Source organism: Panthera pardus, unplaced genomic scaffold (assembly GCF_024362965.1).
Source record: "Panthera pardus isolate Hobbes unplaced genomic scaffold, ASM2436296v1 HiC_scaffold_26, whole genome shotgun sequence".
Lineage (NCBI taxonomy): Eukaryota > Metazoa > Chordata > Mammalia > Carnivora > Felidae > Panthera > Panthera pardus.
The window spans coordinates 343,756-358,503 of NW_026526832.1; the positions used below are offsets into that span (position 1 = coordinate 343,756).

The 14,748-nt window shown below is 35.8% G+C and overlaps 1 protein-coding gene across 1 annotated transcript in view; it reads left to right on the forward strand.

Moving 5' to 3' along the window:
- The window catches only part of DNAH6 (dynein axonemal heavy chain 6), a 241,924-nt gene that overhangs the window by 85,404 nt on the left and 141,772 nt on the right, over positions 1–14,748 (forward strand). Inside the window, exons 17-21 of the mRNA XM_053890890.1 lie at positions 2,942–3,055; positions 4,999–5,142; positions 11,581–11,793; positions 12,625–12,717; positions 14,142–14,261. Coding sequence (XP_053746865.1) covers positions 2,942–3,055; positions 4,999–5,142; positions 11,581–11,793; positions 12,625–12,717; positions 14,142–14,261 — 684 coding nt within the window. The remainder of the gene's footprint in view (positions 1–2,941; positions 3,056–4,998; positions 5,143–11,580; positions 11,794–12,624; positions 12,718–14,141; positions 14,262–14,748) is intronic.

Here is a 14,748-nt window from a genome sequence, read left to right on the forward strand (position 1 = left end):
GATGGCCAGCAAGTTTCTGAGGAGCTCTCCACTCCAGAGCCCAGGGCTTGGTGGGAGCAATCTGCAGAATAATGACTGTGTCACTAGACAATGTGACTGGTGCAGTACTTGAGATTTGTACATTGGAAAACTAGGATTCAAAATTGTTCCCAGGTTAAGTTAACTAATCTACAAGATAGGATAGTATACAGTAGGAACTGAGGTACCAAGGAAACACTGCTTGATAAAAAGTTATAACTAACAGGTGGGCACTTCTTGGCTCAGAAGGGATAGCATTGCTTGAGACAGAGCCTGAAATAAAAGTGTGTCCCCCACTTTCCACATTCTGTATCTATACTTGATTAATTCTTCTTTCATGATCAATTCAGGTCTCACCTTCCTTCCGCAGCTCTCAATCATTTGGGAGATAGGAGTGAAGACCTAACTGGCCTAAGAAATTATTTCTAATTCTTATTTAAGACAAGGCTAGATCCCTAATGTCAGGGTGATGTTGGATCCATAAAATGAGTTTGGAAGTATTCCCACCTCTTCAGTTTTCTTCGAAAAGTCTGAGAAACTAAAGTAGACATCCAGATGGCCAACAGGCACATGAAAAGATGCTCAACGTCGCTCCTCATCAGGGAAATACAAATTAAAACCACACTCAGATATCACCTCATGCCAGTCAGAGTGGCCAAAATGAACAGATCAGGAGACTATAGATGCTGGAGAGGATGTGGAGAAACGGGAACCCTCTTGCACTGTTGGTGGGAATGCAAATTGGTGCAGCCACTCTGGAAAACAGTGTGGAGTTTCCTCAAAAAATTAAAAATAGACCTACCCTATGACCCAGCAGTAGCACTGCTAGGAATTTACCCAAGGGATACAGGAGTACTGATGCATAGGGGCACTTGTACCCCAATGTTTATAGCGGCACTCTCAACAATAGCCAAATTATGGAAAGAGCCTAAATGTCCATCAACTGATGAATGGATAAGAAATTGTGGTTTATATACACAATGGAGTACTACATGGCAATGAGAAAGAATGAAATATGGCCCTTTGTAGCAACGTGGATGGAACTGGCGAGTGTGATGCTAAGTGAAATAAGCCATACAGGGAAAGACAGATACCATATGTTTTCACTCTTATGTGGATCCTGAGAAACTTAACAGAAACCCATGGGGGAGGGGAAGGAAAAAAAAAAAGAGGTTAGAGTGGGAGAGAGCCAAAGCATAAGAGACTCTTAAAAACTGAGAACAGACTGAGGGTTGATGGGGGGTGGGAGGGAGGGCAGGGTGGGTGATGGGTATTGAGGAGGGCACCTTTTGGGATGAGCACTGGGTGTTGTATGGAAACCAATATGACAATAAATTTCATATACTGAAAAAAAAAAAAAGAAAAAAGAAAAGTCTGAGAAAGACTGGCATTAATTCTTTAAATGTTTGGTAGGATTCACCAGTAAAGCCATCTGCTCCTGGAGCCATCTGCTTTTGGACTTTTCTGTGTTGGGAGGTGTTTGATTATTGGTTCAATCTCCTTATTTGTTTTTGGTCTATTTAGATTTTCTATTTTTTTCTGATTCAGTCTTGGTAGATTATATGTTTCTAGGAATTTGTCCATTTCTTTTAAATGAATTAGTTTGCTGCCATAAAATTGTTCATAGTAGTCTCTTATCATCCTTTGTATTTCTGTGGTATCAGGTATGGTATTTCCTATGATTTTATTTGAGTATAATCTCTTTTTTTCTTAGTTTAGTTGGATGCTTGTCAATTTTGTTTATCTTTTTGGAAAAAACAATTCTTAATTTCTTTGATCTTTTCTATTTTTCTAGTCTCTATTTCATTTATTTCTACTCTGATCTTTATTTCCTTCCTTCTACTAATTTTGGGCTTAGTTTGGTCTTCTTTTTCAAGTTCCCTGTTGTGTAAAGTTGTTTAAGATCTTTCCATTTTTTTAAATATACACATGTATCACTATAAACTTACCTCTCAAAACTGCTTTTCCAGTATCTCAGAGGTTTAGACATCCTGTGTTTCCATTTTCATTTGTTTCAAGATTTTTTTTTAAAATTTCTCTTTGATTTCCCCTTTGACCTACTGGTTGGTCAGGAGTATGTTGTTTATTTTCCAAATGCTTGTAAATTTGCCAGCGTTCCTCTTGTTGATTTCTAGTTTCAAACTATTGTGTTTGAGAAAGATATTTGGTATGATTCTAATCTTAAATTTGCTAAGACTTGTTTTGTGGCTTATCATATGCTCTGTCCTGGGGAATGTTCCATGTACACTTGAAAAGAATGTGTATTCTGTTGCTGTTGGATGGAATATTCAAAGCCTTAGCTTATCACAAGGCTCAGTTTCTGTGCAAGCAACCCCCCTGGGGGTTTGCCCACTTCTAACCCAAGTCAGTTTTAATACACTTCTCATGAAAACAGCTTCTTCAGATTTTCTTGCAGTCTTTCTCTTTATGGGGTTCATATACAGTCCACAGGGTCAGAAGGAAGTAAGAAACTAGACTGTTCTTTCCATGTTAAAGCTCCCCAGCCCCTCCACCAGCTACTTCACAGACATCTCTGTCTTCTGTCATCTAGGTATACATGCCCCAAAGAAAATCAGTACCTCTGAAGACTCATTTGTTTTCCTAATAAGGCCAGGCATGTATGATCCAACTTGAAAAAGAATGTCCATGGTACTCATAATATTTATGTTTTTGCAGAATATTTAAGTTTTAAGGAAATATAAAGCATTATATTTTGTCACTCAACTGGAAATTTGAACATACATGGGGTGTGTGATTTGTTTTGTTTTTTTTTTTCATTTGTTTCTCTCTTTTTCTTTCCCCATTTAGGACCCATCCACATTCTGCTAAGTGTCACTATATCAAGAATTACTAATAGGAGGGTAACATAAGATCTTTATATCTGAAAACTAAATAGTGCATTTTGCTTATTATATTTTTAAAGATAGAAGTATCCAAGTTTGAAGCTTTGGAAGAAGTTAGTGCTGAGTTGAAGCTCAAACAATTGCTCTGGGATTCTTTATCTGAATGGGATCAACTCCAACAAGAATGGTTAAAGGTAAAACACACACACACCACACACACACACACACACACACACACACACACACACACCAAAAAAACCCTCTCAATCCTGAAATCATTTTTTATTAATTAAATTTAAAATCCTAATAATATGAATTATGATTTTTAACAATCTAGAGTAGCCTTAATTAAGTAAAATATGCAATGTTATAATTTTATGAGAATCATTATCAGCTCTCCAGTGAAATGTGCAAAGGTCTTTCTGTCACTGTATACCACAGAGCAGAATGCATTCTTGTAAGGTAGGCTTCCTGAGTCCCCCATTTAAGAAGGCTAAATGAAGGAAGCATCAAAAGACCTCACTGCATGAAGCTTAACTGCTTTGTGGCTTCTGAATACAGTGTTGTCATGATACACTCCACCAAAGTGTTCTTGAGGATTGTAGAATTTTATTTGTGATCTACACACTTTAGATTTCTGTTAGTTTAGTTTTCTGTTCTTCTTTTGACAACAAAGGAAACCATTTTGTTCACTGTGATGGAATAGAATCAGAGTAATGAGTTCCGAGCTCAACAGTAAATTAATTAGGGGGCCAAGGACCAACAGCCACCATAGAATTTGGTTTCTAGGGTCTACCAAAAATTCAAATCTTGATAAGGGTCAGCCCTCTAGAAGGGAGAATAGATGACCATCTATTCTTTTACATGTGATATAGACATGTTAGAAATACCATCAACTTTACAAATATTGTTTTTACACTTGCTCATTCAGCCTACTTGTGCTAATACCTATAATTAGAAGTCACATGTCTGGGTTAAACACCAGTGACACAGAAAATGTTTGCCAGACAGCGTTCTAAGTGCTGGGTATACCAGTAGAGAATAAAAAGGACAGAGTCCAAACCTTCACAGAACTTATCTTTTGGTGAGGAAAACAGAAAACAAACAGATATATGCTACAATATCAAAGATTTTAAGTGCTCCTGTATAACTCCTTTATCACTTATCTCAGAGGTAGAAAATGTTCCTGAGGAGTAAAGAAAAAGCTTGAGAGTCTCATTACCACCATACTTTGGAACAGAAACTTCAAAAATGGGATGATTTCATCAGAGGAAACACACAAAAAAACCCATTAGGGGACAAAAAGGAAATATTGAACCTAGAAAGAAAAAAAGAAAAGGAAGGTTTATAAATACATATAACATACTAATTTCAAATGTATAATCGGTGTATATTGTGAAATGATCACTACAGTAAGTGTAGTTACCATCTATTGCCATATATAATTTTGGCAATTTTTTCCATATGATGAGAACTTTTAAGATCTCTTAGCAACTTTCAAATATGTAATATAGTATTGTTAACTATAGTCACCATGCTGCACATTAAATCTCCGTGACTTATCTATTTTACAACTAGAAGTTTATATCTTCTTACTCCTTCACCCATTTCACCTACACCCACCTCTACCTCTGGCAACCACCAATCTGTTCTCTATATATGTTTCTTTTCATTTCATTTTGTTTTGTTTTAGATTGCACATGTATGTTAGATCATACAGTATTTGTCTCTCTTTATATAACTGAGAAGTATATTTATAGATACGTGTATATATTGGGGTACATCTTTAAATCATATATATTAAAAGTGTACATAATCAAATAATAGAAGACTACTGGGTGAGAAATTTCTAGTTAGTAGCTAGTTGTCTTTTTACAAGAGTTAGCTCTCGGGAATAAATTACAGGGATTGTAATACTGCATTTGATGATGTGGGAGACAAGAACATGAAAGGAATAAATAAGCGAAGCCTGATACACTATTGGCAATCTTAATAAGTAAAACCATTTCCAAAAGTATAGAGTTAACTTGGATTAACAATTTACCTACTGGAAAATCTGAGTAAAGTAAAAAATTTTACTGTTTCAAGGTTGCCCTTATCATATGTCTTAACTTTTTTTTTCTTCTACTTTTTATAGTCCAAATTTGATGGCCTGGATCCAGAAGTCCTAAATAGTCAAGTTTCTAAATATGCCAAATTTGTGACTCAATTGGAAAAAGGCTTGCCACCCAACAGTGTAGTTCCTCAGCTAAAATGTAAGGTGGAAAAAATGAAAGAAAAGGTAAGTTTGGTAGAAATTATTTCAAAAACTCCAGGTCAGTCCATCCATTACTACCTGATGCTAATGAGACCAAAGTCTGGAATTCTCCCCTGTTTAAATTAGCTTAGCAGAGAGAAAAGAAAGAACAGACCAATTCAATCTTTTCAGAGACAGACCGCATCCTTATCTTCAATTGGCCAAATCATGAATTGAATACCTTGGTTCAGGGGCATTCAGAGTAAGAGCTTCCCCCCTCCCCCCCCCCCCCCGTCTCCCCCTCCCCCATCCCCTGTGTTAGGGATCTTAGTGCAGGAATCGGCTGGAGGGGATGGCAAGATGCTGACCCACTCAGCCCTTAGACAACCAGATGAGGCTAGTGCAGTCTTGTCCATTTGTACCACCGCGCCAAACACACATGCCATTTTCTAGACATGCCACGATGTGAGGGTTGAGAAGCCCAGCAGTGGGTTTGTGAAGCTGGCTCTTTGAAACCTAATGCTGCTAAACGAGTACTTGAAATGGGAAAGAACGGGAGTATGATTTTATCCTTTTAAGCAGTTTTAGATTTTTTTAAAAAAGATGAGAGAAAGGACTAAAAGAAGACATGAGTAGGAAAAGTAAGCAAAACGTCAGGCACAACAAGAAGCAGTTTTTCCCCAAGAAGAGCGTTTTTGCAGTTTTTCCCTCTTTCACTTTACAGTATGTAGTAAAAACGCTTTTCCAAAGTTACTTACGTCAGCCTCTTTGTTCTCCATTGCCCTTCGTGTGGTTATATCGTACAATTGTAAACAAATCTATTTGTTACAGTCTTTGTTCCATTTTGCATTCCTTCAAAGGTCTAGTGGATTTTTTTTAACTTGTATATAATAAAAGTCACTTTTTGTGGTATATAGTTCTGTGGGTTTTTACAAGTGGGTAAAATCATGTATCCAACACAACAGGACTCTACAGAATCATTCCATTACCCCCCAATTTCCCATCTGATGTTCTTTGTCATCAGCCCCTCCATCCATCCCAGTCTTAGGCAACCACTGACCTGTTTTCTGTCCCTAAAGTTCTTCATTTTATAAATGGAATTTTAAAAGGAATAATACAATATACAGCCTTTTGGGTCTGTCAGTGTTCACTTAGAAAAATGCATTTAAAATGCATCTAGGTACTTATCTTCAGAATATGTAACACACTCTTATAATTCAAAAATAAAAGGAGAAATAACCCTTTAAAATGGGCAAAGGATTTGAATAGACAGGTCCCTGAAGAAGATACATGAAAAGATGCTGAATATCATTAGCCATCAGGGAAATGCAAATCAAAGTTACAATGAGATACCAGTCCATACCCACTAGAATAGCTATCATCGAAAGGATAGATTATATAATAAGTGTTGGTGAGGATCTGGAGCAATTCGAACCCTTACATGTTGCTGGTGGAATTAGAAACTGGTACCGCTTCTTTGGAAAACAGTTTGGCAGTTTCTCAAAAGTAATTCCATTTCTAAGCATGTATCTAAGAGAATTGAAAACATATCTTTACACAAACATGTGCATGTGAATGTTCTTAGAGGCATTATTCATCATAGCTAAAAGTGAGAATAACGCAAAAGTCTTCAACTAATGACTCAATCAACAAAATGTAATATATCCATACAATGGAATGTTATTCAGTAATAAAAAGGAATGAAGTACTGATACCTGCTACAGTATAGATGACCCTGAAAACATTATACTAAGTGAAAAAAGCCAGTCACAAAAAGACTACATAGCATATGGTGTCATAGATAGGAAATGTTCAGAATAGAGAAATCCATAGATAAGAGAAAGTATATTCGTGGTTACTGGGGACTATGGAGAAGCAGAAGTGGGTGGTGAGAGTTAATGGGTATGGGGTTTCCTTTTGGGGTGATAAGATAGTGATAGGTGGTTAATAGTGGTAGTTCTAAAGTTAGATAGTGGTGATAGCTGTACAATCTCTGTGAATTAGAATATCTAAAAAAAGGATTCTTTCATGTTGTTACGTGAATCAACAGTTTATTTTTATTGCTGAGTAGTATTATTGCCATCGGTTTATCTATTCACCCATTGAAAGACATGTGGGTTATGACCAGTTTTAAAGCGATTATTAATAAGCTACTATACACAGTGATGTATAGCTTTTTGAGTGGACATGAGGTTTTGCTTCAGTGGGGTAGATAACTAGGAGTGAGATTACTAGGTGGCATGGTAAGTATGTGTACGTATATGTTTATAAGAAATTCCCCTAGTTGTATTTCAAAGGTAATGATTTGCCTTCCCACAAGCAGCGTGTGAGAATTCTAGCTGTTCCTCAGCCTCCCAGCACTTGTTCTCATTGGGGAGGGCTTTGTATGGTGTGGCTTGGTTTTCATTTTAGTCACTCCGGTAAATGTATAGAATAGCTCACAGTGGTCACCCTGCATTTTGCTAGTGACTAATGATGTGGAGCATCTTTTTTTTAATGCTTCTCCTCCATCCTTTTATCTTCCTTGCTGAAATATGTGTTTGGCTCTTTGCCCAATTTTTAATTTAGTTGCTTGTTTTGTTATTACTGTGTTTTAAGAGCTCTTTACCTAATCTGGATCAAAGTCCTTCTTCAAATATATAACTTGAAAATATTTTTTCCCACTCAGCAGCTTGTCTCTTTAGTCCCTTGCCAGTGACTTTCACTTGATCTTAGCCAAAAGGCCGAGAAGTGATGCCAGTGACTTTCAGAGCACAGACTGTGTTAACCCGAATAAAATTCAATTTATATGTTTTGCTTTTATGGATTATCTTTTTAGTATAGTACCTAAAAATGTTTTGCCAAACTTAAGGGTCACACAGATTTTCTCCTGTATTTTCCTCTAGAAGTTTTGTAGTTTTACGCTTTTTTTTACATTAAAGTTTATGATTTATTTTGAGTTATATTGCATAAAATATGACATACATGTCAAGGTTTACATTCTTTATATATCGATATCCATTTGATCCAGGACCATTATTTGAAAAGACCATCCTTTTCCATTGAACCGTCCTTGCACCTTTGCGAAAAGTCAGCTGGCAATATTTTTTAGTCTGTTTCTGGGTTCCATTCTGTTTTGTTGTTCTGAGTCTATTCTTTCTCTGGTACTACACTGTCTTGATGACTATACTTAGTAAGTCTTGAAATCAGGTAGGCATAAGTCCTCCAAATTTGTTCTTTTTTTCGTAACTGTTTTGTCTATTCTAATTCCTTTACCTTTCCATATAAATCTTAGAATTAGGTTGTTGATATGTATAAAAAATTGTTGGCAAGTTTTGAAGGATTGTGTTGAATCTATAGATCAATTTGAAGAGAACTGACTTCTTAACCAGAGTGAATTTTCCAATCTATTACCAGCGTATCTCTTCATTTAGTTGTCTTCTTTTATTTTTTTCATTGAAGTTTTGTAGTTTCAATACATAGATTCTGCATGTATTTTATTAGATTTGTAACTAAGTATTAATGTTATCCTGAATAATATTGTTTTTAATTTCAAATTTCAATTGTTCATTGCTGCTATATAGGAATACTATTGACCTTTGTATACTGATCTTATATCCTGTGAACTTACTAAATTCACTTTTTAATTTTAGGAGATTTTTGTACATTAAAATGAATTGGGAAGTGTGTCTTCCTCTTCTGTGTTCTGGAGGAGATGGTGTAGAATTAACATTATTTCTTCTTTAAATTTTTAGCACAATTCACCAGGGAAGCCATTGCAGCATTAAATTTTCTTTATTGGGAGGATTTGAACTAGAAATTGAATTCCTTGATATATATTGAATTATTTGGGTTATCTTTTTTTTTCTTGAGGGATTTTATAGTGTATTTTTGTATATATAGACATAGAGTTGATCATGGTATTTCTTTATTATCCTTTAAAAGTATGTGGGATCAGAAGTGATGTCTTTTTCACTGTTGATGTTGGTCATTTGTATCTTCTATATAGATTTGTCTGTTCTCTGTCTGCTTATCTATCTGTCTGCCAACTAATCCGTCCATTCATTCAGTTGTTTATTTGTGTCAATATGAACTTGTGGATATATATTTTATTAGATTATAATAAATATAATAATATAATAAATATATAATGCAATACTACATTTTTATTGTTTGCTTAAATCATTACCACTTTGGCCATCAAGATTCTCTCAGTTGACTTCTGTGTCCCTTTGATGTACCCCATCATTTTCATTTTTTTTTTGTACTTTTACCTTTACATGTACTGTAAGCATGATATATTGCTGCTAATTTATTTTATATCATCATCTTTCAGGACAATAAAAATAGGAAACAAAATGAAATTAATTTTGCCTCTATTCCATTTCCAGTGTTCTTCATTTCTTTGTATGGATCTAAGATTCTGATTCATAGCATATTCATTCTGCCTGAAGAACTTCCTTTAATATTTCTTATTGAGTAGGTATGCTAACAATGAATTCCCTAAATTTCCATTTTGAAAAAGTCTTTATCCTTTATTTTGAATGATAATTTAACTGGATATATAATTCTAAGTCAACAGGTTTTGTTTTTTCTTTCAGCAATTTAAAAGTATCCTTTCATTGCTTTCTTGCTTGCATGGTTTCTGACAAGAAATCTGCTCTAGTTCTTGTCCCCGTTCTTCTGTAGATAATATGTATTTTTTGGTTGGACTGCCTTCAAGATGATCTTGTTTTCTTAGTTTTTGTCAGTGTATAATGTGATATGCCCAGGTATGTGTTGTTGTCGTTGTTTACCATTTGCATTTATCCTGCTTAGCATTCTCTGAGTTTCTTGGATCTGTGGTTTGGTGTCTGTCTTTAATTTTGGAAAAAAAAAATGCGGCCATTATTTTTTCTTTGGGATTTCTATTGCATATTTTAGACCACTTGATTGCTGTCCTATAGCTCTTGGATGTTCTGTTCTGTTCTGTGGTTTTGGTTTTTGTTTTTGGTTGCTTGGGTTTCTTTTGTTTTCACTATTTTTTCTCATGTGCCAGTTTGGGGAATTTCTACTCACTTATCTTCCAGTTCACTGATTCCTTGGCTGTGTCAAGCTCAACAAAGGCATTCTTTGTCTCTCTTGCTGCCTTTTTCAATTCTAACATTTATTTAATTTGTAATTATAGCTTCACCCTTCCTATTGACATTTCCCATCTGATCTTGTATGTTGCCTACTTTTTCCATTAGAGCCATTAACATATTAATTACAGTTATTTTGAATTCTCTATTAATTTCAACATTGTGTGTATTCTATCTTTCTATTTCCTTTGTCTCTTAAATGTATGTTTATCTTCACTTTTTATACAGTTCTTACATTTTTTACTGAAAGGCAAACATCTTATATGGTACAGTAGATACTAGAGTAAATAATTTTTATGTCTTTCCTTCTACTTGGCTTTTTGTATGGCATGCTATCTTAAATATAGTAAGGAGTTGGGCTGGATTTGAGGTTTGATGTTGCTATGGTTACCCTTAGTCTATTACAGCCTTCAAATTATTCTTTTGATAACTTGTGTTTATGGTTTGCCAAAGATTATTTTTTCAACTTTTGTTTCTCTGTGACCTTGGGTCCTCCCTTTTTATTGTCCCCAGAGAAAATCTGTATTTTACAGCTAACCAGTCTGTATTGGACTGTTATTTTTATTCAATATTTGTTAGCCTGATGGGAGAGATGAGGAGGGGCATTCCCTCATGTGCTGATTAAGCCTCTATCTTAGCAAGGCACTAAGTCCCTTGTGCTTAGACTTCTGACCTTCACAGGTGTTCCTGCCCCTCCTCTAGCTGTAGTAATGAGCCTAGAATGTATTTCTTTCTATTCCCCATGAGTAGAGCTTTTATTTTTCCAGTTCTGTTTCTCCAGTTATATACAGAAATCTACAATGGGTTATTACCAGTGTTTAAAATGACAGTGTTTGTTGCTCACTTCCCTGACATTAAGTCTTTTGTTCCATAAAGAAACTAGGAGAAATGGGTTGGTTAGAGTTATAATAGTAGCTGTTATTTTCCTTCCCCAGCCAGTACCATCAGGTAGGCATTCTTAGGATTCTCCCCACTCTTCCCTGTGAACACCTCTATATTTGTAGCCCCCAGGGACTTCACACTCTCATGCTACCCTACGCTCACTCTTTAGCAATTTATTTGTAAAATTTAGCTGAATCTTCTTACTAGCTTAAATGACAACCCAAGGCATCTGTCCTTGGTAAGCAAATTCTCAGGTCCTGTTTTTTTGCTGTAGAGAAACCAGTCTCTCCCCAAATTTTGAGTTTGTTGGTTGCCCTGCAACCTTAATTTTTTGGTGGGCTCGATAGAAGCCATTAATTTTTCATTTGTCCAGATATTTCTTTTTGTAAGAGTGTAAGTAGTGTTCATTCCAATTCTCTACATTCCTGAATTAAAACCAGAAGCCTTGAGCTATGTTTTTAAGATAAAAAGCAAGGTGCCTTTGAGAGTGTTTGCTTTCCAGCTTCCAGTTATCATTGACTTGAGGAATCCAACTTTGAAGCCAAGACATTGGGCAGCTATTGAACAAACAGTTGACGCCACCCTAGTGGACCTTGACATTCCATTAACCTTGGAGAAGCTCTCTGAGTTGCATGTTTTCGATTTTGGCCAAGAAATCCAGGACATTTCTGGACAGGCTTCTGGAGAAGCTGCCTTAGAAATAATTCTTAAAAAGGTAAACCTGAAAAATATATATTCTCAAGATCAGGGAATATAAAGGTTTTCATATTCAGCATGAAGATCACCAACTTTTGATTCATCTAGATGGATTTTTCAACTCTGCAGCTTTCACCCTCTCATTATCAGCCATCTTTCTGTTCTTTCCCTACATTTATTATCATTATCATTATCATCAGCACTTTTATCAATATCCTCTTTCTACTTAGCTTCAAGCCCAATAGGAACTTGTTAACAACGAGGTTTGAAATTGGCATGCTTATTTAAAAAACCACATACCAAGGAAGATCTTTTATAGCAAAATACATTATCTTTCAAACTACTAAAAAAAAAAAACAAACCAAAACTGTGAAATGCTACAAAAGACATTGAAGAAACTTCCCTACTTAGGCTACTTACCTCCTTATCCTAAAAATACACACATACCTACAAATCATCTGTGTAAAAAAATATTTTCCTTATAGTTTTTTGATATTTCCCTTATATTAAAGCATAAAGTGGTAAGGATACACATTAAGGTATCACAAGTTATTCTTAGGTATTAATGTTTGTCAACAAAATTTAGCTCATCAGTATGCTTTAACCAAGAAGAAAATATTGAGTTTTAAAGGCAGTCAGGAGGAGAATGGGATAATTATGGATTTTTCACTTATTTCTTTTTTTTATTAAATATAATTTATTGTTATATTGGTTTCCATACAACACCCAGTGCTCATCCCAACAGGTGCCCTCCTCAGTGCCCATCTTCATTTATTTCATTCTACATACATTTATTGAGCGCTTAAACACAAATGAATTTAGGTATTCTAAGATTTGAATTATTTCTAAGGTGGAAGATTCTTGGAAAACAACTGAATTTGTCGTTCTCCCTCACCGTGACTCCAAAGATGTGTTTATCCTGGGCGGCACAGATGACATACAGGTGGGTAACTGAGTTATTAAAAACCTGTGGTAAAGACTTTTTAAGTCAGACCTACCCCTGAATCTTCTGTAGGAGGTTATGATGGAGAAATGAAATATGAGAGTTACTAAATAAGAAAAAATCTATTTGGAAAGGCAAAATATGAATATGAATAAATGACATGAATGCTTGTACATGAAGTATCTAGCAAAGCAATAAATATGGCATATATATATGTCGTGTGTGTGTGTGTGTGTGTGTGTGTGTGTGTGTGAATTATGATCCTGCAGTTAACTGTTGAGGAATTTAGAAAAGCCAGAGATAATTTATGGCTGAAGTGATCAGAGAACCCTTCCTAGACCAGCCAAGACATGCTGGACTTGAAAGAGTAAATGGGATTTGACAGACATAGATGAGAATGAAGGGCATTTCAAACCATTTAAATGAGGCAAAAAAACAGAACAAAACAAAACAAAACAAAACATGAACAAGCATTTCAGATTCATAGCACACTAGGAAACTAGGTTCACTTGAATTTTTTTGAGATGGGAAATAGATGACCATACTCTATGAATAACAAAAGAAAATAAATCTAATCCATGTTTTTGGAATATTCTTAATGACTTAAAATCCAAGGGCACCTTTGTTTAACCAAAGGATCTGTGTCTTATGGCCTAAATATAGAAAGCAAAGCCCTGGCCCATTAGGGTGTACCCAGGTCAGAACTAGGGATGCAATGGCTTTGCTGGGTGTAGGTTGGAAGAGTAAGGCCAGATGTCACTCTGGGCAGTGGATGGCAGAGCAGACCCAAGATGAAAATCAGGCAGGATGAGGCCAAGTGGTGCTAGGTGGTGGCACTTCTGTTCTCAAGAAATTCACAACTTAAATAGAGCAATTAAAAGCCTTTAGATTCACAGACACATTTTTTGAATGCACATGTCTTGTGAGGGTTGCTGTAGTGTAAGGTGGGGGAAGTAGGGGAAGAAGGTAGAGGGAACACTGTTCGTAGTCATTCTGAACTAGTTTCCCTCTTCCTCAAGATAATTGAGAGAAAGTGATGTTTCATTGGTAGAGGAGACAGCTTATTTTGCAAGTTTTGAGTACTTTGAGAAATAAAAGCCTGCATGACCAAATGGTATAAAGAAGATACCAGATACCTAAAAGTAGGGGAAGTGAGGAAAAGAGTATTGAGCCAAACAGAAACATGTGCCATTAATAATTACAGAAACGGCTAAGATTTGGCAATCAAAAGTTCTCTTCTCGGTGACTTTTGAGAGAATATCATGGTAAAGTGGATAAGGAAGGGAAGTGGATGGGTAGGAAACAGTAGGTGGTACTAAGCTATTTATTCAAAAAGCTTCTAAGTGGACTCTTGGGATTAAATATCTGTATTATCATTGAGAGCACAAACACATGATGTTGCATGTTTTCGTCTTTCTTTAAAGGTCCTTCTTGATGACAGCACCATCAATATTGCAACCATTGCCTCATCACGTTACGTTGGTCCACTGAAAACTCGAGTGGATGACTGGCAGAAGCAACTTGCTTTATTTAATCAAACACTGGTAAGTGAGGACAATTTCAATTCATGCACTCAGAAAATTGGAGAGCCACAGAACCTTAGAAGTCATTTCAATCACTTAAATATTATGTAGTTTAGATACAAGATTTAATTGTCAATATTTTATTATGTTCAGAATGTAAGGAAAATGCCAATATATTAAGCTCTTCTTTAGATGATTATGCCATCTCCTTGTATTAGTTATTTTTGCCATGAAACAGAATACCACAAACTTGATGGTATGAAACAGTGTACATTTATTAGCCCACAGTTTCTGTGGGTAAGGAGTTCAGATGTGGCTTAAACCGGGTCTCCTACTTAGGGTCTCAAAGGTTCAATCAAGATGTGGGCCAGGACTCGATTCACATCAGAAGTTCAGCTCAGGGAGGGTTCCCTTCCAAGCTCACTCAGGTTGTTAGCAGAAATCATTTCTTTGCAACTCTGGAACTAAGGGCTTTAGTTTCTTGCTGGCTGTTAGCTGGATTCATCCT